Raw genomic sequence first — 26,983 nt, 5'->3', positions numbered from 1 at the left:
CTTTCCATTGGTATACTCCATCGTTGGGGTACAATAGTCAGGGACTAAGATTGGGATGTGTACCTGTAGTGGGCTCCCACCCCGCCACAGCGCCACCTGCCGTCGGTTCGGGGAATTAGATCTGCCGGAAGATGGCGGGATCCCTTTCAGGACACGGCCTTCCGGCAATGCCCACAACAGCCTGAGCTCCTCCCCCTTCCGGGGGTTTGTGATAGGCCGGTAGGTCTTCAGGAGGCAGTACCCCCGTCTCCGGCATGGGGTGATACGCCTGTCTCACTGCGCTACCGTGCCTTACAATAGTCCAGGGCAGCGAGTTTATTCCCGACCTTGCTTCAGGTCGGGATTAAGAGGCAATAGTTTGCGCGCCCAGCCTTGCTTCAGGCCCGGGCCACTGGGGAATAAGTTTACCAAACACAAGTCTGTAGAAACTCCTAGTTCCGGAGCGAGGCCAGGAGTGCACCCACAGCAGCGGTGAGGGGGAGACTGCCACCGGACTAGAGGGTGGCAGGGGGGGCGCAGGCCCACCCACTACCCTGCGCCCCGGCCCAGGGGCCCTGAATGCAGCAGTTTGGCGGCAACTGGCTGGCCGAGGGCTGCTCTCAGCCCGTGCTATCCCCTGGGCCATTCCTTGTCTCCCCCTTCCCAGGTACCTGTACCTCCAGAAGGTCCATCAGGGCGTCGAGGGCAGTGTCGTCCCAGCAGGGTCTGGCCGGCCCAATCCAGGGGTCAAGGGGTTGGAGCTCTGCAGTGTCCCGCGGGCTCGTCTGGCCCCGGGGTTCCGGCAACCATCGGGGTTCCAGCCGGTCCACCGGCTCGGGCCAGTCCTCTGGATCCACGGGTAGTTCTGCTGGCTGGCTTGGCCAGGCCTCTGTAGCCCTGGCAGGGAAGCCTTGGCTGACCTTTGGGGAGGCAGCTGAGGGAGGCCTAAGCCAGGTCTCAGCCTCCCCAGGCAGGAGCTCTGGACAGGCCTCCGTCTCCTTCAGAGGCTGGGCCCTGACTGAGCTCCCCGGCAGTCTTCTTATAGTCCTAGCCCCGCCCCTTAGCTTCTGGTCAGGTGAGGGGGCGGGGCTAGACTGGGGCCCAAAATGGCTCCCAGAGGGGTTTCTCCACCTGTGGTTCAGTGGGTGGCCACTCCACCCCACTACAGTACCTATTTATTGTCCCATTGCAGTTAGGGAATTCCATTGCTGCAAACTCATCTATTTCCTGTGCATTACTCAAAGTCACAGTCTTTGACAGCTGATTAATGGTCATCATCATCACGTGATCCCTCTCCTGTCATTCATTTCCAGAAAAACAAGAGGCTAGGGACACTATTCCTACCCATCCTGGCTAATAGCCATTTATGGACCTAACCTCCATGAATCTATCTAGCTCTTTTTTTTTGAACCCTGTTAAAGTCCTAGTCTCCACAACATCCTCTGGCAAGAAGTTCCACAGGTTGACTGTGCGCTGAATGAAGAAAAACTTCTTTTTGTTTGTTTTAAACTTACTGCCTATTAATTTCGTTTTGTGAGAAGTTACTCACCCTATGAAATAATGATGGTTCTTCGAGATGTGTCTCCGTGGGTGCTCCACTCTTGGTGCCGGGTCCTGTCCCGGTACCATGGCTTGGAGAGCTGTTAGAGCTGTGCTTCGCCGGACCACGCATGTGTGGCTTCTCTGCAATGCTGTTCGCGCCTTTGATCAGCCATGCGCAGTCCGGCAACCGCTCAGTTCCTCTGACCCGCTCATCTGAAAAAGAAAAAACAATTCCAGAGTGGGGAGGAGGGCGGGTCGTGGAGAACCCACAGGGACACATCTCGAAGAACCATTGTTACTTCACAGGGTGAGTAACTTCTTCTTCGAGTGGTCCCCATGGGTGCTCCGCTCTTGGTGACTTCAGAGCAGTACCCAAACTGCCAGAGGGCTCCAGAATTAAGATTTGTGATTACTGTCATAGCCACCACGGAGCCTGAAGCAAAATGATCAACTATAGCATAGTGCTTCATAAAGGTGACGTTAAAGGACCATGTTGTTGCCCTGCAAATGTCACAAAATGGGACTCCTCTCAGAAAGGCCGTAGTAGTAGACACTGTTCTGGTGGAATGGGCCTTAGGAGGATACAGTAAAGGTTTGTTATGTATAGAATGACACATCGTTATGCATGAAACTACCAGTCTCAAAATGCTCTGAGAAGTCAATGGTTGACCCTTTGAACAGTCTGCTAATTATACTATCAAACGGTCCGTTTTCCTAAAGTCCCGTGTTCCGTCGATGTAAAATGTCAAAGCTCTCCTTACGTTGAGTGTGTGCAGCGTTGCTTCTTGCATTGAGGTATGGGGTTTAGGGAAGAAGCAAGGCAGGACAACCAGTTCATTGATGTGAAAATCAGAAGAGACCTTTGGAATAAATGCTGGGTGGGATCTCAGTGTTACTGATTCTTTAGAAAAGATTGTATAAGGGGGCGAAGCCATGAAGGCCGCTATTTCACTTACTCTATGAACTGAGGTAAGGGCTAAAAGAAACAAAAGCTTGATGGTAAGTACGTGTAGTGGAATTGTGGTTAGGAATTCAAAGGGGGGGGGCAAGTCAAAGCTTCCAAAACTAAGTCCAGATTCCACGAGGGAGGCAGCAGCCTCTGAGGTGGACTGAGGATTGTGAGCCCTTTCAGAAACCTTTTTGGAGTAGGGTGAGCAAATAAAGAAAAACGCTCATCCATACAGTGGAAAGCACTAATTGCTGCTAAATGCACCCGTAAAGAAGCTATTGCCAGTCCATTGTCAAGGAGCCGTAGGATGTAAGCCAGTATGTGAGCTAAGGTTGCAGAGTGAGGGTCTAGATTATTGCTCGCACGCCATGCCCGGAATCTGGTCCATTTAGCTATATACGTCGCTCATATAGATTCTTTTCTACTATGCATTAACACTTACTTGACCCGTTGTGAACAGAGTTGTTCGGAATAGTTAAACCAACCAGCATCCATGCCGTGAGGTGTAGGATCTCGGGTGGCTCATCGATCCGTTGTCCTGGTCAGGAGATTCAGGAGAAGAGGTAGGGTGTATGGTGCCCTTATCAACATTTGGTGGAGCATTGAATACCAGAGTTGGCGAGCCCATGCTGGGGCTCTAAGAATTACTCAAGCCAATTCCATATTGATCTTCTCAAGGATATTGGGTATTAGAACCACTGGGGGAAAAGAGTACAACAGCAACCTTCCCCAGTGGAGAAGGAAAGCATCCCCCAATGAGTGACGTCCTATTCCCGCTCTGGAACAATAGGTGGGACACTTCGTGTTGTTTTCTGTTGCAAACAAATCTATTGTCAGAAACCCCCACCAGGCAAATATATTATTTACAATGTCTGTGCGGATCTCCTACTCATGATTGTGGGGAAAACGTCTGCTGAGTGAGTCCGCTATCGAGTTGTCGGCACCTGGTAAATAGGAGGCTGTTAAAACAGTGTTGTGGATACACCAGTTCCATAACCGGATGCTCTCGACGCAGAGATAATGAGATCAGGTGCCTCCCTGCCTGTTGATGTAAAACATGGTTGCAATGTTGCCCATTAGGACTCTGGTCATCATATTCCTTATCTGAGGCTGAAAATGTTTGCAAGCATGTCGTACTGCCTGTAACTCGAGCACATTGATATGCAATAGCATTTTCTGTGTAGACCAGCAACCTTGGACCTTAAGGCTTCCCATGTGTGCTCCCCAGCCGGTAAGAGAAGCATCTGTGGTTATTTGCTTTGTAGGTTGTGGGTGATGGAACATAATGCTTGCCAAGAGGTTGTTTGGCTTGGTCCACCACTGAAGGGACTCATACGTGGTGCGGTACCACTACTGGTCTGTGAATGCTGTGTTTTGCTAGAATGTAAATCGTGGCTAATCAATGTTGGAGGCAGTGAAAATGTAACCTTGCGTTTTGTACCATGATGGTGGAGGCAGCCATGTGGCCCATTAGTTGTAAACAAATGCGTGTGGGAATCGTTGGCGCATGCGTCAGAGTGTGTACAAGATCCTGGATTGCTGCAAAATGTTCCCTTGGTAGTTAAGCATGTTCCACATTTGAGTCGAGTCGTGCTCCTATAAAGATCAGATCCTGAGAGTGATGATTTTTTCACATTTATGAGAAGGCCCAGAGATGAGAATATCTTGGATACTGTTGCTACCATTTGACATGCCTCCATATACGTGTGGCCCCTGACAAGACAATCACCTAAATAGGGGAATATCATCACCCCTATCCTGCATAAGTGGGCTACCACAACCGATGATCATCTGGGTGAATGAAATTGTGAGCAGGACCATCGTGCTTCTAGATACACTGTGTCTCTATAATTGCATCGTCTGTATGTGACATGGATGGGAGAAACACTATACCCAAGGTACCGCTGATGCCTTGGTGGAAAGGGGGATGGTCCCGGAGAAAAAGCTGGAGAGACAGACCTCTCTCTTGCAAGAGTTTTTCCCAGTGCTTTTCTAGGTGCTGAATCTGTCAGTTTCCATGGCAACTGGGGAGCTCGGTGCCAAGTGAGGGCAGACTGGCACTGGGGAGATTAATTGCAGCTGTGGTGTTGCTGGCACCAGCAGTATGCCTGGTGCCGGTGTTGCTGCCAGTGCCGCCGGTGCTGGGGCTGGGGCTGGCACAGCAAGTTCCCGTGCCACAGGGGCCGCTGAAGCCGGTGCCGGCTGGCTTGTCAGTTGCAGCACCGGCGCTGTTGTCAGAGGCGGCGCGGCTGAAGGTGGTGCTGGCTTGCTCATCAGTTTCAGCACTGGCACTGATGTCGATACCGAGGCAGCCCACGCTCTTGGCAGAGATGGTAACCCTCTTGTTCTAGGGCCCGCAGAGTGTTGGGACCCCGCAGAGGGCACTCTGGAGGCTGCAGAGTTTTTGGAAGTTGCTGACGGAAGGGAGCGTGTTGGGGACGGCTTCAACCCCTTTGAAACGGCCGGCCCAGGAGAAGCCGCTCTCCGCTTGTGATTGGAGGGATTAGTAATGGCTGTGGCAGGCATGCTATCAGGTTGCAATGCCTTGCCAAACATTAGCATTTTGAGCCTCATTTTCTGCTCCCTCCGAGTTCTGGTCATGAGCTTGCAGCAGCAGGTGCACTTCTGTGGGACGTGTGATTTGCCCAGGCACCGAATGCAAGCCTCATGGCTTCACGGCCATGAAACCAGCATGGCTTCACGGCAGAGCGAACACTTCTTAAAACCAGTGAACACCGGCATTGTCAAGGAGCCGGTAAAGGTGGCTGAGTGACGACACTCCGTTTAGTCCCCGTCTTCTGTTGCTTGTTTTGATGTCAGTTTCAGGGTTTTTTTCTTTTTTTTTTTTTTTACAATTAGCCGTAGAGGCTTCCTAAATAATTCTGAAGAGAAAAATTCTTTTTAAAAAAAAAAAAAAAAAACGAGAGAGAAATTAAGAACAGGAACACAACTAACAAGAAACTTCTAACTATTTACAGATGGAAATAAACTAAGATCATTCTCTTCAAAGAGAAACTAGAAGAACAAAGGGAGCTCCGGCCGCGACTGGAGGCAGTTGAGAGGAACTGATCAGTTACCGGACCACGCGCAACTGATCAAAGGCGCGAACGGCACTGCAGAGAAGCCACACATGTGCGGTCCGGCAAAGCATGGCTATGACAGCTCTCCGAGCCGCAGCGCTGGTATTGGTCCCGACACCAAGAGTGGAGCACCAACAGGGACTACTCGAAGAACCCCTAGTTCTTATATTGTGAGAATAAGTAAATAATTTTTCCTTATTCACTTTTTCCACACCAGTCATGATTTTATAGACCTCTATCATATCCACCCTGAGTCTCCTATTTTCTAAGCTAAAAAGTCCAAGTCTTTTTAATCTCTTCATATGGGACCTGTTCCAAACTCCTAATCATTTTTGCTTCCCTTTTCTGAACCTCTTCCAATGCCAATATATCTTTCTTGAGATGAGGCGACTACATCTGTACACAGTATTCAAGATGTGGGCGTACCATGGTTTTATATAGAGGCAATAAGATATTCTCTGCCTTATTTTCTTTCCCTTTTTAAATTATTCCTAACATTCTATTTGCTTTTTTGACTGCTGCTACACACTGAGGCTGTGTCCAGACTCAGGGGTTTTTTCGAAAAAAGTAGCCTTTTTTTGAAAAAACTTCACCTGCGTCTAGACTGCAGCCGCGTTCTTTCGAAATTAAATCGAAAGAACGCGGCTTTTCTTTCGACAGTGGTAAACCTAATTCCACGAGGAAGAACGCCTTCTTTCGGAAGTGCTCTTTCGAAAGAAGGCGTTCTTGAAAGCAAACAGGCTTTTTAGAAAGAGAGCATCCAGACTCACTGAGTGCTTTCTTTCGAAAAAGCGGCTTGCTTTTTCGAAATTCCGCGTGCAGTCTAGACGCTCTCTTTCGAAAGAGGCTTGCAGTCTAGACATAGCCTGAGTGGATGATTTCAGAGAACTATCCACAATGACTCCAAGATCTCTCTCTAGAGAAGTTGTAGCTAAATAAATCCCCATCATATTGTATGTCCTGCACATCATAGTGTATGGTCCTGCACATTCACATTTCTGCAATCCCCATGGTGGACTTTTTTCTAGACCAAAAGAGTAGGAGGATTGGAATGTTCAGCAGGAGTTTGGGAGGGAAAGGAAAACAGGTCTGTATTGGTTGTAGGGGCTAGGGGGAGTCTGTCATGCATCTGTTCCACCTGCAGCACAATCAGAGACCATGCTTCTCTGATTGATTCTCCATGAACTTTATTCTCCTCTCCTGAGACTGTCTTCTCCCCTGGCTATCCATATGTACTTTCTCATTTACTGTCTCTCTCCATACTTTGTGCTTGCCACTGGCATGATCTGACGATGGCAGCACTTCTCAAAACAGGACCTTCTGACTTCTTGTTTGCCTCCTTATCTGACTGAGGTGCACCAGCAATGTGTAAGAGCCGCCTTTCAAGGGTACATCTGCAAAAGAAAAAAATACATAGGAGTCGATATCATGTGTGCACTCACAGTCTTGAATCATAAAAGTTACATACACTTCTTTCTCATTTTCCTTTGGCAAGCAAACAACTTGGCTAGAGCACTAAACATAGTGAATACAGCCTGGGGGAGGAAGGTGGAGAGGAGTTGTATGATGGGACAAAGAGTCTGGGTGTGATCAGTACAAGTGCCTGGAGAAATTGTTCGGAATACTGGCCCTTTTTCCATGGGGGGGGGGGTGATTTAAGCTGAAATCACATTATTGAAGGTAACAGAAGATGCCAGGGTGCATTTCCTGCATGCATGTAGCTTCAGAACTTGTGTATATGCTGCTCACCTGTATGTTGCTTTCCAGAAATAACTTGTGACTGGCACAAAAAGTTTCCTACAATGGGGGAAGAAACAAAGCATCTCCACCAAGGAACCTTCGGCAGAGGATTGCAGAGTATATGTAGGAAAGTCTCCTAGAGCTCTATATGGATGAATTCTGGGTGATCTCAGTGTGCAGTAACAAACTTTTACCTTGGGTCCCCATTGAATAACACAGGGAAATATGAAGCAAATGCAAACATCTACTATTGTTAAATTCCATCCCTTCTTATATATGTGTATCAAATAACAAAATAAAGACACTCTTCTGCATGTCTCAAAATGCTTTTTGAAATAGCGTTTTGCAATTTCAAAATAGCGCATTCACACTGATAGGATGCTGAATCGCATTTAAGGCTGTCTGGAACCGGTTCTGGCAGGGCATCAGGTCAGGAGTTAGCCTCAGGCAACAGCCACACAAGGTATCGGAGACCTGTGCTTAAAGGGACCCCTCTGGGCAGCCGGTTCTAAGGTTTCCCTGCTTGCTTGTCTACCTCGCTGACGGACAGCAAAGTATTTTTTTCTCTGCGTGCTCTGGTTGCCCTCACTCAGGACACCACAGTACTCTGCAGCATGGAGCCAGATTCGCCCTGGGAACTCTAGTGCTTCTCCTGGATCTGTTGTTGCAAGCCTGGCAGGCAGTAAGTCTCCCTGGTGTGCCCCAGTGGGGGCTTGTGCCTCATTCCTCCCTCACATCCTTCTACTTATCCCTTCCTAACCCCCCCTTCCTTCTGTACAATAAAAGACACATGTGTTCATTACAACAAAGCCTGTTTATTGAACAAAACTGGGGTGGGAGGAGAATGAAACTGAGGTGAGACTGGGGAAAGAAGGTGGGAGAGGAGAGGAAGGAGGATGGGAGAGGGGAGAGGGAAACCAGGGAGGAGAGAGCTGGCAGGGGGAGGCAAGGGAAAGAAGGGTGAGGAGAAGCTCAGGGTTGGGGGTCTCGCTGGCCCAACTGTCTCCTAGCACCGTGGATGCGGGGGCCTCGGCATCCCTGGGGGTATGGGAAGGGTGGGGAAGAAGAAACAGGAAAGGGAGAAGTAGTTGGAGCAGGAGTGGTAGCTGGGGAGGCAGCAAGGGCTGGAGCAGCAGGAGGCGGCAAGCTCTGCCCCAGAGTTGAGGACCACCTGGGGGGTACAGACCATCCTGCCCCCCAGAATGCAGTCCACAGCATTAAAATAGGGGCAGCGGTCTGGGTCTGCCCCTGGTTGGGAACTTCCCCCTGTGGCCCTGGCATACACCTGTCGCAGTTCCTTTATTCTCATGCGAACCTGCTCCTGGGTTCGCATGTGGCCTTTGGCGGCCAGGCTGGCAGCCATCCGCCTGCAGAAGGTTGCATTCCTCCATTTAGTGTGGACAGCATGGGCGTTGGAGGCACCCCCCCATACCTGAATTAGGTCCCTGATCTCCTCATTGAACCAGGCAGGCACCTGCCTTTTCTGGCCCCTGGCAGGCTCCTGGGACCTAGCAGACTGGTCCTGGGGAGTAGTGGAGGGCTGGCTGGCACTGGCTGCCTGTTTCATGCTGGGGCCACTGAGTCAGGTGCAGCGACTGCTGGCTCTGGGCTGGCAGGCTTGGAGCTGGCACAGGCACTGTGGCCAGAGTCTACCCCTTTAAGGGCTCTGGGGAGTGGGGGAGGGAGAGGAATTTTCTTGGTTGTGCCCAAAGGGGCCACCAGGGCACCCTGGGAATGGCTGAAGGCCCCCTATATCGAAATAAGCGTCTATACAACACTTATTTCGAAATAGCAATTTCGAAATTGGTAAACCTCATTCCACGAGGAATAGCACCAATGTCAAAATAAGCCCTCTGCTATTTCGATTTAATTTCAAAATTGCAGTTTGGCTGTGTAGACACTGGTAAAGTTATTTCAAAATAACGTTGCCGTGTAGTCGTACCCTTAGAGCAGTGGTCCCCAACGCGGTGCCCACGGGCGCCATGGCACCCGCCGAGGCATTTGTGTGCACCCGCCGACAGCCTGGGCCAGCCTCGCCCCCGGCGCATGGCGCACTGGAGGCACCGGCCCCAGGTGCGCAACACGCACCGGCGCCTGGTGCACAGCGCTCGGGCAGCCCCAGCCCCGGGGCACATGCAGGCGCGCGGCGCCGGTGCCGGCCCCAGGCGCGCGGCGGCCCCAGCCCCGGGCCCACAGCACAAGGCGCTTGGGCGGCCCCAGCCCCGGCCCCGGGGCACATGCCAGCACCAGGTGCAAGGGCATCCCCGCCCCTGGCGTGCCCCAGGACGCACGGCCCCGCCCCCGGGCACCCGGCGCATGAGTGGTCCCGCCCCCCGGGTGCCTGGTGCATGAGTGGCCCCGCTCCCGGGCGCCCGGGAGGCTCTAAAGGTTGGGGACCACTGCCTTAGAAACTAACAAAATATATATATATAATTACACGAGCTTTCGTGACCACAACAAACTTCTTCAGGTTGTGCCCCCCAAGCACATGATGCTACACACACACACACACACACACACACACACGTTAGTCTGACTGACTAAATTCGACTTAAGGACTCCCAATTTAACAAATTCACACTTCCATGTCCTAACTACAGGGAAGCATTGAAAATAATCCAAGGTAGGCTCTGTTAATGCGGACGTGCTACCTCTGACTCAAGAGCCCCAGGAAGCACTCTGGGAAGCTGCGGGAGGCCTCCTGGAGGCCAATTAGTTTGCATTAGCAACACCAGAGCATGGACGCTAACATTATTTTGGATTTACAAGTTCGGAATTAGCATTATTTCTCATGAAAAGCAGGAATACAGAGTTCAAATTCCATGGCCTCTTATTTTGGAATAATGGGATTGGTAGTGTGGACTCACTGCTTACAAATTCAAACTTGGGGTGGTTATTTCGGACTAAGATCCCAGTGTAGACCAGGCATTAGGTGCTACAGGACCACTCCTTGTTTTTTTAAGTTGCAGACTAACACGGCTACCCCTCTGAGACTTTTTAAAAAAAGCAAACTACATTTCCCTCACTCTAAAGTAAACTCTCAAAGAACAATTTCACTGACTGACTCTTTCTCCCTAGCGCAATGCAAAAAAACAATTATACCTACGGTGGCATTACTTTAGAAGGCCATTTACATTTGTCTTTCTCTGCGTGTCATGTATTTAATCTGTTTTACTTCCTCCTCTATCTAGCACCAGACAAGCAGATTTTTCTGTCTTCCAAGGGCTATGTCTACATGACAAGTGCTGCTGCAGCACAACAGCTATGCCACTGTAGTGTAGACAATTGCTATAGCTTCAGAAGCTGTAGTAAATCCATACTCTGCTGTAATAAATCTTTCCCCTCAAAGGGTGGTAGCTAAGACAACAAAAGAATTCTTCTGTTGACATAATTGTGTCTATACCAGGACTACGGTCATCTTAACTACATTGCTCAGGATGTGAATTTTCACACCCCAAGTGTGAAGCTAGATCTAGCTAAGTTTCAGGTATAGACCAGGCCTGAATTGCATCTTTTGAACATACTCCTTTCGCCTCAGTTGATGAAACTTCGTTTTCTGTAAAACAGGCACATATTTCCGGGGTTGCTAATACTCTGAGTTTTGTCCTTCGCATGCTTTGTGGTGAGAGGCAGCAGTATGATATCTATAGCCAAGACAATGTAGCAATATGTTGAGAGAGGATAAGAAAGGAGAATTCTCTTTGCAAGTGCTTGGCATACAAACAGCAGTGAGGTCACAATAGGATGGGCCCCTCATTCTTGTGTTTCTGTGAGAAGAGGCCAGACCCAATATTTTTTAAATTAAAAAATAATGAAAACAAGTGTTTTGACACAAATAAATAAATCAGACGTAGCTCTTCATAGCCCAGTAGTCTCTTAAGCTGAAGAAGTGAACAATTTAAAAAAATGTTGCAAGTCACCATTAAAGCAGTAGGAATCTTCCACCATTCAAGCTGAGAAGTAGCTGTGAAATGATTCCAGATCTGATATGAAGTCGAGTCTAAGGTAAAATAGTTCAAACCACTCAATCACAAACAATGGCTGGTGAAGCATAGTAACCAGATCAGTGTCATATAGTGAGTTCTCACCTCCCGTCTTACTTCTCTCTGACCACAATGTGTATGAATTTTACCACACTAGCATTGAAGAAGAAAACAGTAAGTTTAATTAATCATTGGAATAAATTTACCAAGAGTTTTGATGGATTCTTCATCACTGGAAATTTTAAAATCAAGATTGAATGTTCTTCAAGCAAACAGGTTCTATTAAAGCCAAGTTATTGAACCTGATGCAGGAATTAAGAAAAGGAAACTCCTATGGTCTGAGTTATGCAAGAGGTCAGACTAGATTATCACAGTGGTTGCTTCTGATTTTAAAAATCTATGTGTTACTCTAACCTACATGGTATTGTTCTTCTCCCATGAACTCCAACATTTATTTAATTCACCTAAAAGTTGCTTGGCCCCGATTCTGCATACCAGTGATTTGCACTGCTGTGATGGCATAAGGCTGATAAAATTGGTCCTAGGAAGATAAACCAAGTGGCTTAACAGCTACCATCACCTTCTTGTTGCAGTAGAGTGCTTGGTTGGAGCACAAGGAAAGTACAAGGTCTCTTTTACAATTGGCTGAACCCCGGCTGCTATATTGATTCTTTTGGCTACTAGCAGCTGATATAATTTAGAGAGCAGTCTTATGGTATGTCTACACTACAGAGAATGATCAAAGCTAGTCAATCTTCCAGGGTTCAAATTAGTAGGTCTAGTAAAGACAGCTAATTCAAACTGGAGGGACTTTCCAGTTGATGCCTGTAGTCCTGCTTCAATAAGGAGTAAGAGAACTCAAAGAGAGAATGTTCTCACTTTGACTTCCTGCAGTGTGGACAGCATCAAAATTCCAGTTAAGGTACTTCGACTTCAGCTACATAATTAACATAGCCGTAGTTGTGTATATTAAATGGACCTTGTCCCATACCATAGACCTACCCTTCATGACTAAGATTAGACCAAGAGTATGTATACAGAGCAAAACATACATAGACTAGCCTACTCAAGCTATCCTGAATCTACCTAGCACTTGTTACAATAGCAGGAAATATAGAACAGTTTGCGCTTCAGAATAGGCTAACGACTAACGAGCCACGTATATACCATTAGTCCTTACTGGGCTTGTACTGCCTGTGTTGAAGCCTGCACTGCACTTCTCTATTGTTACTATAACCCACACTAGCTAGATTCAACATGCTAAGGTAGGCTAGCCTTGGCATTGCATTGTACAGACATACCCTTAGTTAAGCCGAGCAATCAGACTAACTAAAATTGGATGAAAAATTTGGTGAATTTATGTAGTGATAACTAGGTAGCCATCTAACAGATCTCACTATAGGAGCCATGACTACTGTGTCCTGAATACGTAACTGCTGACTCAGGTCTGATGTTTAATTGAAAGATAAATATTTCTTGAAGTTACTTAGGAATTAATGCTTTGATGTTTATGAGGACTACCCATCCGAATGGGCATGTAAATTAGATTACCTGCTTAATTAAAATAAAAATGGCCACTGTGTTGTGCCGGCTCAGCTGATCGTCGGCACAATGCAGCAGTCAAGACGTGGATCGGACGACAGGGAACGCCTTTGTTGACCGCTCCTGTAAACCTCATTTCACGAGGCATAAGGAAGCAGTCCACAAAGGTGTTCCTTGTCGACCGATCCGTGTCTTGACTGCTGCACTGTGCAGACAATCAGCTGAGATGGCACAGTGTGGCGGCCATTTTTATTTTAATGAAGAGGGGGATATTTAAATCCCCGCTTCATTGACTATGTCTGGTAGTCTAATTTACATGCCTCTGTCGGCAGAGGCATGTAGTCTAGACATACCCTAAGCTCCTTGTTTTCTACTAATGGCCCTCACTTAGCATGTCTTGATTAGTAAATAGGTTTATATTTCATATTTCTAGCTTCAAATACAAGAATGGTGCATGCACACAAATAGAATATACACATTCAGCAGATTGCAACTTTTTTAATGTTACATGAATTATTTTGCATAACGCATATTTGAGTTATGCCATATTTATATTCATGAGCATATTTCCATTAAGAATAGAGGGTACAACATCACAGGGGATATAGCACAGGAATGAATTCCTGTGATAGCAGGAGGTGGGACATACAATAAAAAGCTTAAGACATTACATCACTTGAATCATATAAATAACTGAGAGGGAAAACTACTAACATATACTGAGAGGAATGAACCAGCACTGAAGGCAATGAACTAAATGAACAGCATCTTTTCAACTATATGATTTCATGTACTTACATCATATGGTTTTATTTTTTAGACAAATGTAAGCAAGAACATAGGGGAGTGCCTACATTTTGTTGGAATGTTACTGTAACTCCTTTCCTGTGGGTAATCCATCTATTTTTCCATGCTATTACTGTGTGACACTGACAGAATTAAATAAAACTAGCAACAGGAATAAAAAGGAGATAGAGAAAAATATACATAAAACAAACATATAATAGAGCTGGAAAAGGCTCAGAAAAGGGCAACAAAGACAATCCAAGATATGAAATGGCTTCCATATGAGGAGAGACTACGAAGATTAGGGCTGCTGAAAAAAGAAATGGCTAAAGGGGTTATATAAAAGTCCATACAATTATGAATGGTGTGATAAAAGTGAATTGAAAAGTGCTATTTGTCCTTTCTCACAACACAAACAACAGAGGAAACCTGGTGAAATTAATAGGCAGCCCACTTAATACAAATAAGAGGACATACTTTTTAATACAATACACAATTAATGTGTGACACTATTGTAGGATGTTGTGATGGCCAAAAGTATAACTGGGTTCCAAAAAGAACTATTTTCATGAATGATTATTAGCCAAGATGTTCAGAGATGCAACCCCATGCTCACAGCGGCCCTCATTCTCTGACTAACAGAAGGAGAAGTGGATCACTGCAATTACCTCTATTAGTATGATTTTCCCTGAACTTTAGGTCTGGCCACTGTCAGAGACAGGATACTGGGCTAGATGGGCCATTGGTTTAATCCAGTATGACAGTTCTAATATTCTTAAAATCAAACATTTAGCAGGCCACTGGTGGTACATATGAAATTTCCTGCATAAACACTCTTTCTGGAGGCTAAGTGGTTAAGTTGCTCAACCGCAATCCTGAAAGCTGTGGGTTTAGTCTCCATTGATCTCACACTAAAAGCCACCTCCAGTTTATCAAGCTGCAAAATGGGAAGTTGACACTTTGGGTTAGGGCAGTGGTTCTCCAACTGTGGACCATGGACCACCAGTGGTCTGCAGCTGCCTTCCAGGTGGTCCATGGATTGAGATCAGGCCCTCTGCCTCCCCGATGCAATAGAGAGCTTGTGCTGGTGCTCCAGCCTCACAACCCCCCTATGTGAGGTTGGAGCACCATTACCAGCTTCCCACTGGTGGGGGAAAAAAAGAATGCCCCGAGCCTTGCTGCATGATCCAACTTGTGAGGAAGTAGCAGAGCCAGAAGTGGCACCATGCACTGCTGCTCCCCATCCCCATTCTTCCCCAGCTGTGGGAACAGCAGCACGTGGATGCACTACTTGGAGGCTTTTCTGCTGTTCCCATTGGCCGCGAGCAATGGGAGGCCACGCATGAAACAAAGTGCCTGCGGGCAGCACAGGCTGTGAAAGCAAATAAGTGTTCCTATGCACTCATACCCAGATCCTGCACCCCATCCTCCTCACACACCAACCAAGACCCCACACCCGCAGCCCACTTCTGCACCCTCCCTCTTGGCTAGACACCCTCCCCTTTGGCCAGACACAATACTCCCAGCCTTTTCCAGCACCTTCTCTTGTTCCTGCACACTCCCTCCTGGCCAGACACTGCACTTTCCATTACTCTTGCCCCTTCCCCGGTCAGACACCCTAACCTTACTCCCTCCTGTATCTCACCTCTCGCCCAGATCCTGCACCCCCATCCCTGTCCCACAAAAGGGGTCCACAAAATTCACAAACCCTGGAACCCCAGAAGAGTAAATCCAGCCTATGGGAAGCCCTGAACCTCAGTCCTTCCTGTCCCTCTTTTTCCCCCCATGGAGCTGGAGTGCCAGAAGAGTCTCAGTTGGGGGCCACATCAGTGAGGGTTGGGAGAACTTGAGGGGTTTTTTGCTTTTCATTTGTGTGGTCCCCAACTGATTTTTGCATCAACTATTCAGATGTCAATAAGTGCACCTGTGGGAGCACAGAGACAGCGAGGAACTCAAGCAATCTCCTATTGGCCCTGTGCTCCCTGTTGCATTTCAAAGCAGCAGCACCACATAGGGCCTGGACTCAACAGGGGACTCAGAATCCCCAGCTGACCCTGGGCTCGATGCGGCACTGCTGCTTTGAAATGCCATGGGAAGCCTGGCATCAGGCTCCACACAGTATTTCAAAGCAACAGCGCTGCATGGAACCCAGAAGTCACCCGCAGACCCAAAGCTCCACCACTTTGAAATACTGCATGCAGCCCAGGGCCAGCTGGGAGTCCAGTCTTCAGCTGGCCCCGGGCTGCACACAGCGTTTCAAAGTGGCAGAGCCCAGGCTCCAAGTGGTGCTGCCACTTTGAAACACTGCATGCAGCCTGGGCCAGCTGCCTGGGCTTCACTTGGCATTTCAAAGCAGCAATGCCATGTGGAGCCTAGGGTCTATCACCAAGCTCCATGCGGCGCTGCCGCTATGAAGCACCTCTTTCTTTCCCCCTCTCACCTTGCTGTTTCTTTCTTTAATTTGCTTATCAGATAGCTGACTAGTTATTCACATCCCTGGCTGCAGCATTAGCAAAATGGCTCAGGCGTAATTATGTAATTAACAGCGATTTTCCACTAGGAATTGGTGTTCCGCGGAAAGATTTGCATTGTGCCCGGTGGGCCATGAGCCAAAAAGTTTGAGAACCACTAGGTTAAGCCATTCAAAGGCATTCAGATATTATGCTGGCCACATCACCCTCTGGTGTACTGTTGGCTATGAAAATGACATACCTAACCATGTTAATCTGATAAGCCATTATGAGCCCATTCCATTTTGATTCTAAAATGGGATTGGTATCTTCTGGCTGTTCATGATCTCCTCTAGTTGATGCGGACTTCTTTCTTCCTGGAACTGACTAAGAAGTAGGAGGCAGGCTGCAAGAGTTCTATCAATGCAGCTGCTTTACCCCAAATCCCTCACACATCTTGTTCACTGTTGGTGCAAACAACAAGATGCGGGAACAGAAACTGCCTCAGCAATTACATATGTACCTGAACTGAAAGAGCAATCTTAATCTCAGAGGCCTTGTGCAGATTAGGAAAATCAAGTGAGCCACCTTAATTCAGTTGAAAACACCATTTACCACTAATGTAGACACTGTTTATAATCAAGTTAAAGGTGTTAAAACTCAGATGAAAAAATACCTTTTCCCCTTAATATGGACAAGCCCAGAAATGGATAAAAGTTTTAACAAGCAGAGCTGACTTTAGTATTTCTAGTTAGATCTTCAAAACTGCTTGCTTCAATACACACAGTGTAATTAATCCTGTTCATCATTTGCATACCTCTGTATGCAAGGCTGGTCTAAGAATTTGAGAGAGCATACATCCTAAACTTTAATTGACTCGCTTCATTTTTAAATATGTGTCAAAGGAATTTTTAGGCCCTCCCTACTCTGTCTGCTGAAAAAGTGGAGGCTAGTTGCCTGTTGATGCCAACTCCCATAATTTACTTCTCCAAGACTGTCTTAGCAAGGAAGATGGATAGAAACTTTTCGTTTTGATGAAAGCTAAGAATTTCAACAGAGTCCAAAAGCAATCAAGCTCCCTCTAGCCAATCAGCAAATCAAAACACAGACAGATTTACAGTCATTAAACATGAGTGAGAGTCAGGTTTTGCACTTCTTTATCTCCTTTTTCTCAAGGGTCTCCAAACACTTTACATACATTAATTAAACAAGCCTTACAACACCAAAGTGTAATAGGTATCACTGTATCAATTTTATAGATGGGCAGAATACACTTTTCAAAAGTTACATTTTTCAAGCAGGAAACATTCTCTTCTGCCTTATACTAAAATATAAAACCCTCTCAAAACTACTTTAAATAGATTCAGAAACACTACTTGAGTAAACACCTAGAACAGGGGTAGAAAACCTTTTTTGGGTTGGGGGCAACTGACTCACAGAAAAATCAGTCAGGGGCTGCACACAAGTGAGAAGCAAAAAAAAAAAATCCTCCCTGATGTGGCACCCAACAGAGAAGGAACAATGCCCCCGCGTGCGTGTGTGCACATGCACGCACACACACCAGTACCTAGGGCAACCCAGCCTCAGCCTCGCTGCAGTGAGGCAGTGGTGGGGGGCTGGATCACCAGCACGGGATCCCAAATGTTGGGGGGCGGGAAGTGCCTGAGCAAGTTGAGGGCACATCTGGCCCTCAGGTTCTCCACCCCTGACCTAGAAGGTAGGTAATCATTTCCCAACCCATTAAATCTTTTGCAGGATGTGGTACCATTCTCAGATGTCAAAATTATAATAAAGACTTGCAAGTTTAAAATAATTATTTTACTTAATATTTTTAGTAAGGAAGGATGAAAAATTGTTCTCCTGAGAACTTAACCTGACTCTTTTCACTTTCCATTGATGGTTATTTTTAATCTCTTAAAAATGCTTTTTATCTGACCCAGACAAAGTTATTGTTGCAGCTAAACACATCGGTTTTGGATGAACAAACACACTGCTGGAAATCTGTTTGGGAGGGAAGTAGGTTAGACTTTCTACAGCTAGGGTTGGCAACTTGTGGCTTTCAAACCAAATATGGTTCACTAGGGAGCCAAATCATAGAATCATAGAACTGGAAGGGACCTCAAGAGGCCATCAAGTCCAGTCCCCTGCCTTCACAGTAGGACCAAGCACTATCTAGACCAAGGCTTCTCAACATTGGAAGCCCCAGGGGATACAATGATACTCACAGCACATGCTGAGGGCTGCAATTTAAGTGTGGTTGCATATACATGCAATATGCAAACAGCTTCTTTCACAGTGTCAGGCATGAATACAAAGACTAAGGCAAGACTACACAACACGTAAGCCCCATTTAAGTCAGTTCTGCTGATATTAGTAAAATATAATATTTACCCGATTTCCACCCATATGACAGCATTTTTAAGAGCAATGACAGTCCAGGAATAAAAGACAGAACTATGAAGCACTTTAAAGACTAACAAGATGGTTTATTAGGTGATGAGCTTTTGTGGGCCAGACCCACTTCCTCAGATCAATATCCAGGAATGTAACTATTATAACGAATATCAACAGAACACCATTATATTGACTACTTTTTTGTTTTGGCTTCCACCTGCAGGCCACATGTTGAGCTCCGCATAAATCCAAACTGCAGCATGGAACGCAAACAATCAGGCTGCGAGCTGTATGCAGCCCTTGAACCATGTGTTAAGTAGCCCTGATCTAGACCATCCCGGATAGATGTCTGTCTAACCTGCTCTTAAATATCTCCAGTGATGGAGATTCTACAACCTCCTTAGTCAATTTATTCCAATGTTTAGCCATCCTGACAGTTAAGAAATTTTTCCTAATATCCAACCTAAACCTCCCTTGCTGCAGTTTAAGCCCATTGCTTCTTGTTCTATCATCAGATGCCAAGGAGAACAATTTCCCCCCCTCCTCCCTGTGACACCCTTTTAGATACCTGAAAACCGCTATCACGTCCCCTCTCCATCTTCTCTTTTCCAAACTAAACAAGTCCAATTCCTTCCAAGTTTTGCCTCATAGCTCATGTTTTCTAGACCTTTAATCATTTTTGTTGCTCTTTTCTGGACCTTCTCCAATTTCTCCACATCTTTCTTGAAATGTGGTGCCCAGAACTGGACACAATACTCCAACTGAGGCCTAATCAGCACAGAGTAGAGCAGAAGAATGACTTCTTGTATCTTGCTCACAACATTCCTGTTAATAGGTCTCTCTTGCCGCTCAAGCTCAGCCCTGCCTCCCCCCGCAAGATTAGAGTGCTAGCCACGGCTTCCTGTGAGGGTAAGGGAAGGGGTTCCCTAAGCCTCCCCACCAGATCCTGGTTACAGGAAAGAAGCCAGAGTCAGAAGCCGCTGCGTGATGCTGCTCCCCTCCCCAGCTGGGAGGCATGCTTCTTGGAGGCATTCCTTGCTGCTCCAATTGAAGCAGCGGGGAAAGATTCCAGCACCTGGAAGCAGTGTGTGGTGCAAAAACAAATAAGTGCCTCCCAGTCTCTCATGCCCAGACCCTACACCCCCAGCCTCCTCAGGCATCCCGTCCGCCCGCTGAAACCCTGTGCCATACCTTGTTCCTGCCCCCTCCCCTCGGTCAGACACCCTGCCCTCAGCTTTCTTCTGCACCTCCCCCTGGCCAAACACCCTATCCACCCCCAGCCTGCTCTTCCATCTTCCCTTGCTCCTGCTCCCTCCACAAAGCCAGAAACCCTACTCCCAGCTTGCTCCTGCACACTACCTCCCACTCAGACCTTGTACCCTCACCCCCTCCTTTATCCCCATCCCTATCCCATTCACTGGCAGCCCTGTCCCACACACTTAACCCCTCATTTCTGACCCCATCCTGGGGGGAGGCACAAAATCCACTACCCTGGAACCCCAGAAGAGTAAATCTGGCCTGAGGCTTTCAATCTTAGTCCTCCTTGCCTCTCCCACCACTATGGGCTGGAGAACCAGGGAAGTGAGATGTTTCAGTTGGGGACCACATCAGTGAGGGTTGGGTGGGATTGGAGGATTGGTTCTTTTTTTTGGGGGGGGGGCTTCTCATTTGTGTGGTCCCTGACTGATTTCTCTGTGGGTCAGTGGCCCCCGACCCAAAAAAGGTTCCCAACCTCTGCCATAAATAAAGACAATGTTGAAACCTTTTCTGTAGGACATACTTTACTTTATTTAAAAATGAAGTCTGGCCAACAGCCCACAAATGGGGCCCAGCCACCATTTGGCCGTAGCTTCATAACACTCCTGTGTTCCCCCATACCTCAATCCTGAGCCCATCATAAACCTGAATCCTCTTGCCATGAGCCTGTCACACCCCACATCACCAAACTCCTGCACTCCCACATCCCCAATCCCCTGCCATTACACTCCTGCACCCCTGTGCCCTGAGCCCATCATACATCTAAATCCCCTGCCTGTAGCCCCTCATGCATCCCAACCAAGACCCCTGCATCCTCACATCCCCAGCCATAAGACTGACAGAAGACAGACTGAATGGCATGCATGAAGCTGGATTTGACCCGTTATGATGTAAACTTCAAAGAAATGTGTGAAAAGATGCAGCAGAAGTCCCATTAAATAAAGTCTGTGAGTATAATGTTTCATTTATGCTATTATTAATCATTATGTCAATTATCAATAATATTAAGTTGTATATTTTCAGTCATGCAAATAGGCATTCTTATACGACTCTTCATTGACTACTTGTTCTAAATTTTGATGTAGTTTGGCTCTTCGATTTGAAAAGGTTGCCAACCACTGCTTTAAAGCCCTTTTTGAATATAGGAATAAATCCTTACAGACTATAGGTTATCAGTTTTGAAGGGCAGTATCCATGAATGAATTCTGCTCATACTAAGATTAGAAAATGTCTGTTTTTGTCAGCTAAGCTCTTCATACCTTGAGGAGTCAATCTAGTAGTTAAAGACAGAGGATGTGATCTTCCTAACAATATCCTGGGCACTGTGTTAATTTATGTTTTCCTGGAACTCATCTAACTCTTATCTGGGATTTTCACAAGTATGAAAGAGCCAGGAGAAGGCCCTGGCATCACTTAAATCCCATTTAAACCCCATTAAGACTTGTGCTGGCTCGCTGCACAAGGCTGAATTTCACTCAGGGACAGCAACAACAGAGACAAGATAAGACCATATGTATCTTCATCTGTAACAGAATTCACAGATTATTATTTTGCAAATAATAAAAAACATACTAAAACTTATATGAATCCACATTCTGGTCTTCCACTGGCTGATACAGTATACCAACACTACAGAGCAATATTTAATAAAGCTATGACTTGGTTAATTAATAATATGTACTATTAAATTGGTACATATTACTGATTCATTAAAATAACAGAACACACTATTTCTTAGTTAATTCCACACCTCTTCTAAACACACAAATAACCACTTCCTCCAAATACAAAATAACTATTGTGTAAATCTCCACTTATCCTCAGTTTTCAGAATGAAGTAAAATGGTATGAATAAAGGCTCTGAAAAATTCTAGCACTGAGCATATGCTCACTCTCTCTACAAAGAAAAGGGAGCGCCATACTGTTTCATTCTGCTGGCAAAATTGATCTGTGCAAAACACATGTGCTCACTGAATTCTATATCCATGTGCCACTTCTTGGCAAAATAATGTATCTATTTGTCTTTTACAATTGAGCCTTCAAGGAGTGCCCAGTGCCGCCCACATCCTAAATTCCAACACCCACATGAAACATCTGCATCACATTGCAGAACTCTCATTTACTTTTTGAAATGATTTCTTTTTATGTACCAAGTGATACACATCAATGCAATATCAACAAATATATTGCCGTGGTGATCATAGTGTTTTCTCAATCAATGAGACTCTCTACCAAAGTAAAAGATGGGAACATAGAAAGAGTTCCACAATACACAACCCTAAGACATGACAAGAACAGCTGAGTAGATTTTCTAAGGCAATGACTCTTTGTTACTTACATAACTGCTTCTGTTTTTCAACAAAACATTCCATTTAGAAACAATTCTGCTTTTTAAAATATATTTCTCATGCCTTGCTCTTTATTCTTAATTATGGTGGCATGGAAACAAGAGGCAGATGGACTCCTCCTATTCCTACTTAACATCACAGTCCTCTGACTTAGTAATTTTCTCAATACTGAAATATGACATTTAAAACAGAGGGCTACTTGGGATAAGAAGCAGAAGCAAAAAATAAAAAAGCAGCTCAGTACAGATAAATTATATAGCAACCAATATAATGTATTTCAAAGCTCTCTATAAGGTGTCAGTATCTTTTTAGGGAGAACTGGCACGTAGTCAGAATATAGTCTCCGACAAAATCTAATATAGCTTATCTATTTAGGGACACACAGAAAAGTTAAGATACTCAACTAAAAGGTGTCACATTGATGTGCATAAATTAAAGCATATTAAACCCATGTGGAGGCTCTCAATTAGAAGTAGAGACCTTAGGCCATGTCTATACTATGAGATGAGATTGCATATATTAAGATCAATTTCTGGTCACCCGATTTTTGCAAAGTTGAAGGTCCATGTCCCCATTGAAGGGAAAAATTCAATGTACAGGCAGTCCCCAAGTTACACGGATCCGACTTATGTCGGATCCGCAGTTACGAACAGGGTTTTTCTCGCCCCAGGAGCAGCCCCCCCCCCAGCAGACCAGGGAGACGCTGAGCAAAGCCACGGAGCACGCGGGAAAGCCCAGACGCGCTGCAGCTGTCCCGCTGCTGGCGTCCTCCGCGGCTTTGCTCCCAGTCTCCCTGGTCTGCTGGGCTGTCCTGCTGCCCGCGTGCTCGGCGGCTTTGCTCCCCGTCTCCCTGGTCTGCTGGTCTCCCTGGTCTGCTGGGGGGGGGGGGCACAGCTAGTGCACCCCCTCCACCACCCAGCAGACCAGGCTTTTCTCCGGACGCCTGTGGTAGAGCAGCTGGGGCGCTGCCGGTTGGTCCCACAGCGCCGCTCTGGGCACTACTGGACCAACCCAGCAGCACCCCAGCTGCTCTGCCCCAGGCGTCCAAGTCAGCCGCTGCTGAAACTGACCAGCGCTGACTACAGCTGGGTTTTTAAGTTGAATCTGTATGTAAGTCGGAACTGGCGTCCAGATTCAGCCTGTTGAAACTGATCAGCGGCTGATTCCAGGAAGCCCGGGGCAGAGCAATTCTGCCTCGGGCTTCCTGTAGTCAGCCGCTGGTCAGTTTCAGCAGCGGCTGAATCTGTACGCCAGTTCCGACTTACATACAGATTCAACTTAAGAACAAACCTACAGTCCCTATCTTGTACGTAACCCGGGGACTGCCTGTAGTTCAAAGTTGCATGTCCCCATTAGGGGGACTGCCAGCAACTTCAAGAGGAATGCACTCTGGGTAGTTATCCCACAGTGCCTGCACCACTTTGCATTCTGGGTTATGCTCCTGGTGCATGCTGAGACCAAAATTGTGCAGCAAGTAGTTGTGGGATGCTGACAGCATGAACCCATAATGTACTTATCTACTCTCCCCCCTTGCTTGAGATCAATGGGAAACAGTCTTTTCGCACCTTTTTTTGGCCCTAATTACCCATGCAGTTGCCATAGCAGCACAAGCATGGATTCCATTTTGCATCAAACCGTTGTGATATTGATGACTATCTTAATGCGCCAAACTATCAGAATGTCTAGAGCGTATGCACGTCACTCCGCCAGGAAGAGGATGAATTTCAGGATCCCATGGACTCACTGTACTGGCAAGCCCTTGCAGTAATGGAAATGCAGCCACCAGTCAGTAAGTCTTCTGGAAACAATGAAGGCTGGTTCTGGTGCCTTGAGACAAGCACAGACTGGTGAAACTGCATAATGCTGCAGGTATGGGATGATCAGCAGTGACTTCAAAACTTCTGAATGTGCAAAGCCACCTTCTTGGAACTTTGTGAATAGCTTTCCCCTGCCCTGAAACACCAGAAAACCTGAATGAGACCAGCTCTGAAGCTGAAACATAAGAACATAAGAACATAAGAACGGCCGTACTGGGTCAGACCAAAGGTCCATCTAGCCCAGTATCCTGTCTACCGACAGTGGCCAGCACCAGGTGCCCCAGAGAGGGTGGACCGAAGACAATGATCAAGCGATTTGTCTCCTGCCATCCCTCTCCAGCCTCTGACAAACAGAGGCCAAGGACACCATTTTATCCCCTGGCTAATAGCCTTTTATGGACCTAACCTCCATGAATTTATCCAGCTTCTCTTTAAACTCTATTATAGTCCTAGCCTTCACAGCCTCCTCTAGCAAGGAGTTCCACAGGTTGACAACACGCTGTGTGAAGAAGAACTTCCTTTTATTAGTTTTAAACCTGCTACCCATTAATTTCATTTGGTGTCCTCTAGTTCTTCTATTATGGGAACTAATAAATAACTTTTCTTTATCAGCCCTCTCCACACCAGTCATGATTTTATAGACCTCTATCATATCCCCCCTCAGTCTCCTCTTTTCTAAACTGAAAAGTTCCAGTCTCTTTAGCCTCTCCTCATATGGGACCCGTTCCAAACCCCTAATAATTTTAGTTGCCCTTTTCTGAACCCTTTCCAAGGTCAAAATATCTTTTTTGAGGTGAGGAGACCACATCTGTACACAGTATTCAAGAAGTGGGCGTACCATAGTTTTATACAGGGGCAGTAAGATATTCTGGGTCTTATTTTCTATCCCTTTCCTAATAATTCCTAGCATCCTATTTGCCTTTTTGACCGCCGCTGCACTATCTGTGGAAGTTTTCAGAGAACTGTCCACGATAACTCCAAGATCTCTTTCCTGATTTGTCGTAGCCAAATTAGCCCCCGTCATACCGTACGTATAGTTGGGGTTATTTTTCCCGATGTGCATTACTTTACACTTATCCACATTAAATTTCATTTGCCATTTTGTTGCCCAATCACTCAGTTTGGTGAGATCTTCTTGGAGTCCCTCACAGTCTGCTTCTGTCTTGACTATCCTAACAGTTTGGTATCATCTGCAAACTTTACTACCTCACTGCTTACCCCTTTCTCCAGATCATTTATGAATAAGTTGAAAAGGATTGGTCCCAGGACTGACCCTTGGGGTACACCACTAGTTACCCCTCTCCAATCTGAAAATTTGCCATTTATTCCTACCCTTTGTTTCCTGTCTTTTAACCAGTTCTCAATCCAAGAAAGGACCTTCCCTCTTATCCCATGGCCATGTAATGTACACAAGAGCCTTTGGTGAGGGACCTTGTCAAAGGCTTTCTGAAAATCCAAGTATACTATATCTACTGGATCCCCCTTGTCCACATGTTTGTTAACCCCTTCAAAGAACTCTAATAGATTAGTAAGACAGGATTTCCCTTTACAGAAACCATGTTGACATTTGTCCAACAAATTACGTTCTTCTACATGCTTCACAATTTTATTCTTTACAATTGTTTCGACTAATTTGCCCAGTACTGAAGTTAGACTTACCGGTCTGTAATTGCCAGGATCGCCTCTAGAGCCCTTTTTAAATATTGGTGTCACGTTGGCTACCTTCCAGTCATTAGGTACAGAAGCCGATTTAAAGGATAGGTTACAAACCACAGATAATAGCTCAGCAATTTCCCATTTAAGTTCTTTTAGAACCCTTGGATGCATGCCATCCGGTCCCGGAGATTTGTTAACATTAAGTTTTTCTATTTATTCCAAAACCTCCTCTAATGACACTTCAATCCGGGACAGTTCCTCAGATTCATCACCCACAAAGGATGATGCAGATTCAGGAATCTTCCCAACGTCCTCAGCCGTGAAGACTGAAGCAAAGAAATCATTTAGTTTCTCCGCAATGGCTTTATCGTCCTTGATTGCTCCTTTTATAGCTCGATCATCTAGGGGACCCACAGGCTTTTTAGCAGGCTTCCTGCTTCTAATGTACTTAAAAAACATTTTGTTATTTCTTTTTGAGTTTTTGGCTAGCTGTTCCTCAAAATCTTTTTTTGCTTTTCTTATTACATGTTTACACTTGATTTGACAGTGTTTATGTTCCTTTCTATTTATCTCACTAGGATTGGACTTCCACTTCTTAAAAGATACCTTTTTGTCCCTCACTGCTTCTTTTACATGGTGGTTAAGCCACGGTGACTCTTTTTTAGGTCTCTTGCTATGTTTTTTAATTTGGGGTATACATTTAAGTTGGGCCTCTATTATGGTGTCTTTAAAAAGTTTCCATGCAGCTTTCAGGGATTTGGCTCTAGTCACTGTGCCTTTTAATTTCTGTTTAACTAACCTCCTCATTTTTGCGTAATTCCCCTTTTTGAAATTAAATGCCAGGGTGCTGGACTGCTGAGGTGTTCTTCCCACCACAGGAATGTTAAATGTTATTATATTATGGTCACTATTCCCAAGCAGTCCTGTAACGGTTATATCCTAGACCTGATCCTGCACTCCACTCAGGACTAAATCGAGAATTGCCTCTCCCCTTGTGGGTTCCTGCACTAGCTGCTCCAAGAAGCAGTCATTTAAGCCATTGAGAAATTTTATCTCCGCTTCTCTTCCTGAGGTGACATGTACCCAGTCAATATGGGGGTAATTAAAATCCCCCATTATTATAGAGTTCTCTATTTTGGTAGCCTCTCTAATCTCCCTCAGCATTTCTATGTCAGTATCGCTGTCCTGGTCAGGTGGTCGGTAATATATCCCTACTGCTAATTTCTTATTATTGGAGCATGGAATTTCTATCCATAGCGATTCTATGGAACATGTTGATTCACTTAATATTTTTATTTCATTTGATTCTACATTATCTTTCACATACAGTGCCACTCCGCCACCCACCCGGCCTGCTCTATCCTTTCTATATATTTTATATCCCGGTATGATTGTGTCCCACAGATTTTCCTCATTCCACCAGGTTTCAGTGATGCCTATTATGTCTATCTCCTCATTTA

The 26,983-nt window shown here is 46.0% G+C and overlaps 1 protein-coding gene across 10 annotated transcripts in view; it reads right to left on the bottom strand.

Moving 5' to 3' along the window:
* Positions 1-26,983, bottom strand: part of LEKR1 (leucine, glutamate and lysine rich 1) — a 144,222-nt gene that overhangs the window by 95,809 nt on the left and 21,430 nt on the right. Inside the window, exons 1-2 of one of the 10 annotated variants that reach the window (XM_075937772.1) lie at positions 2,913-6,781; positions 1,529-1,734 (exon numbers count right to left, since the gene is read on the bottom strand). The exons of the other annotated variants lie outside the window; for them this stretch is intronic. Of the exons in view, the coding sequence (XP_075793887.1) occupies positions 1,529-1,608 (80 nt within the window). The 5' untranslated portion in view covers positions 1,609-1,734; positions 2,913-6,781. Of the gene's footprint in view, positions 1-1,528; positions 1,735-2,912; positions 6,782-26,983 lie in introns of those variants that run through there. 10 annotated transcript variants of the gene reach the window in all.

This window comes from Pelodiscus sinensis, chromosome 10, assembly GCF_049634645.1.
Source record: "Pelodiscus sinensis isolate JC-2024 chromosome 10, ASM4963464v1, whole genome shotgun sequence".
In the NCBI taxonomy this organism is placed as follows: Eukaryota; Metazoa; Chordata; order Testudines; family Trionychidae; genus Pelodiscus; species Pelodiscus sinensis.
This window is presented reverse-complemented; position numbering and strand designations above follow the sequence as displayed.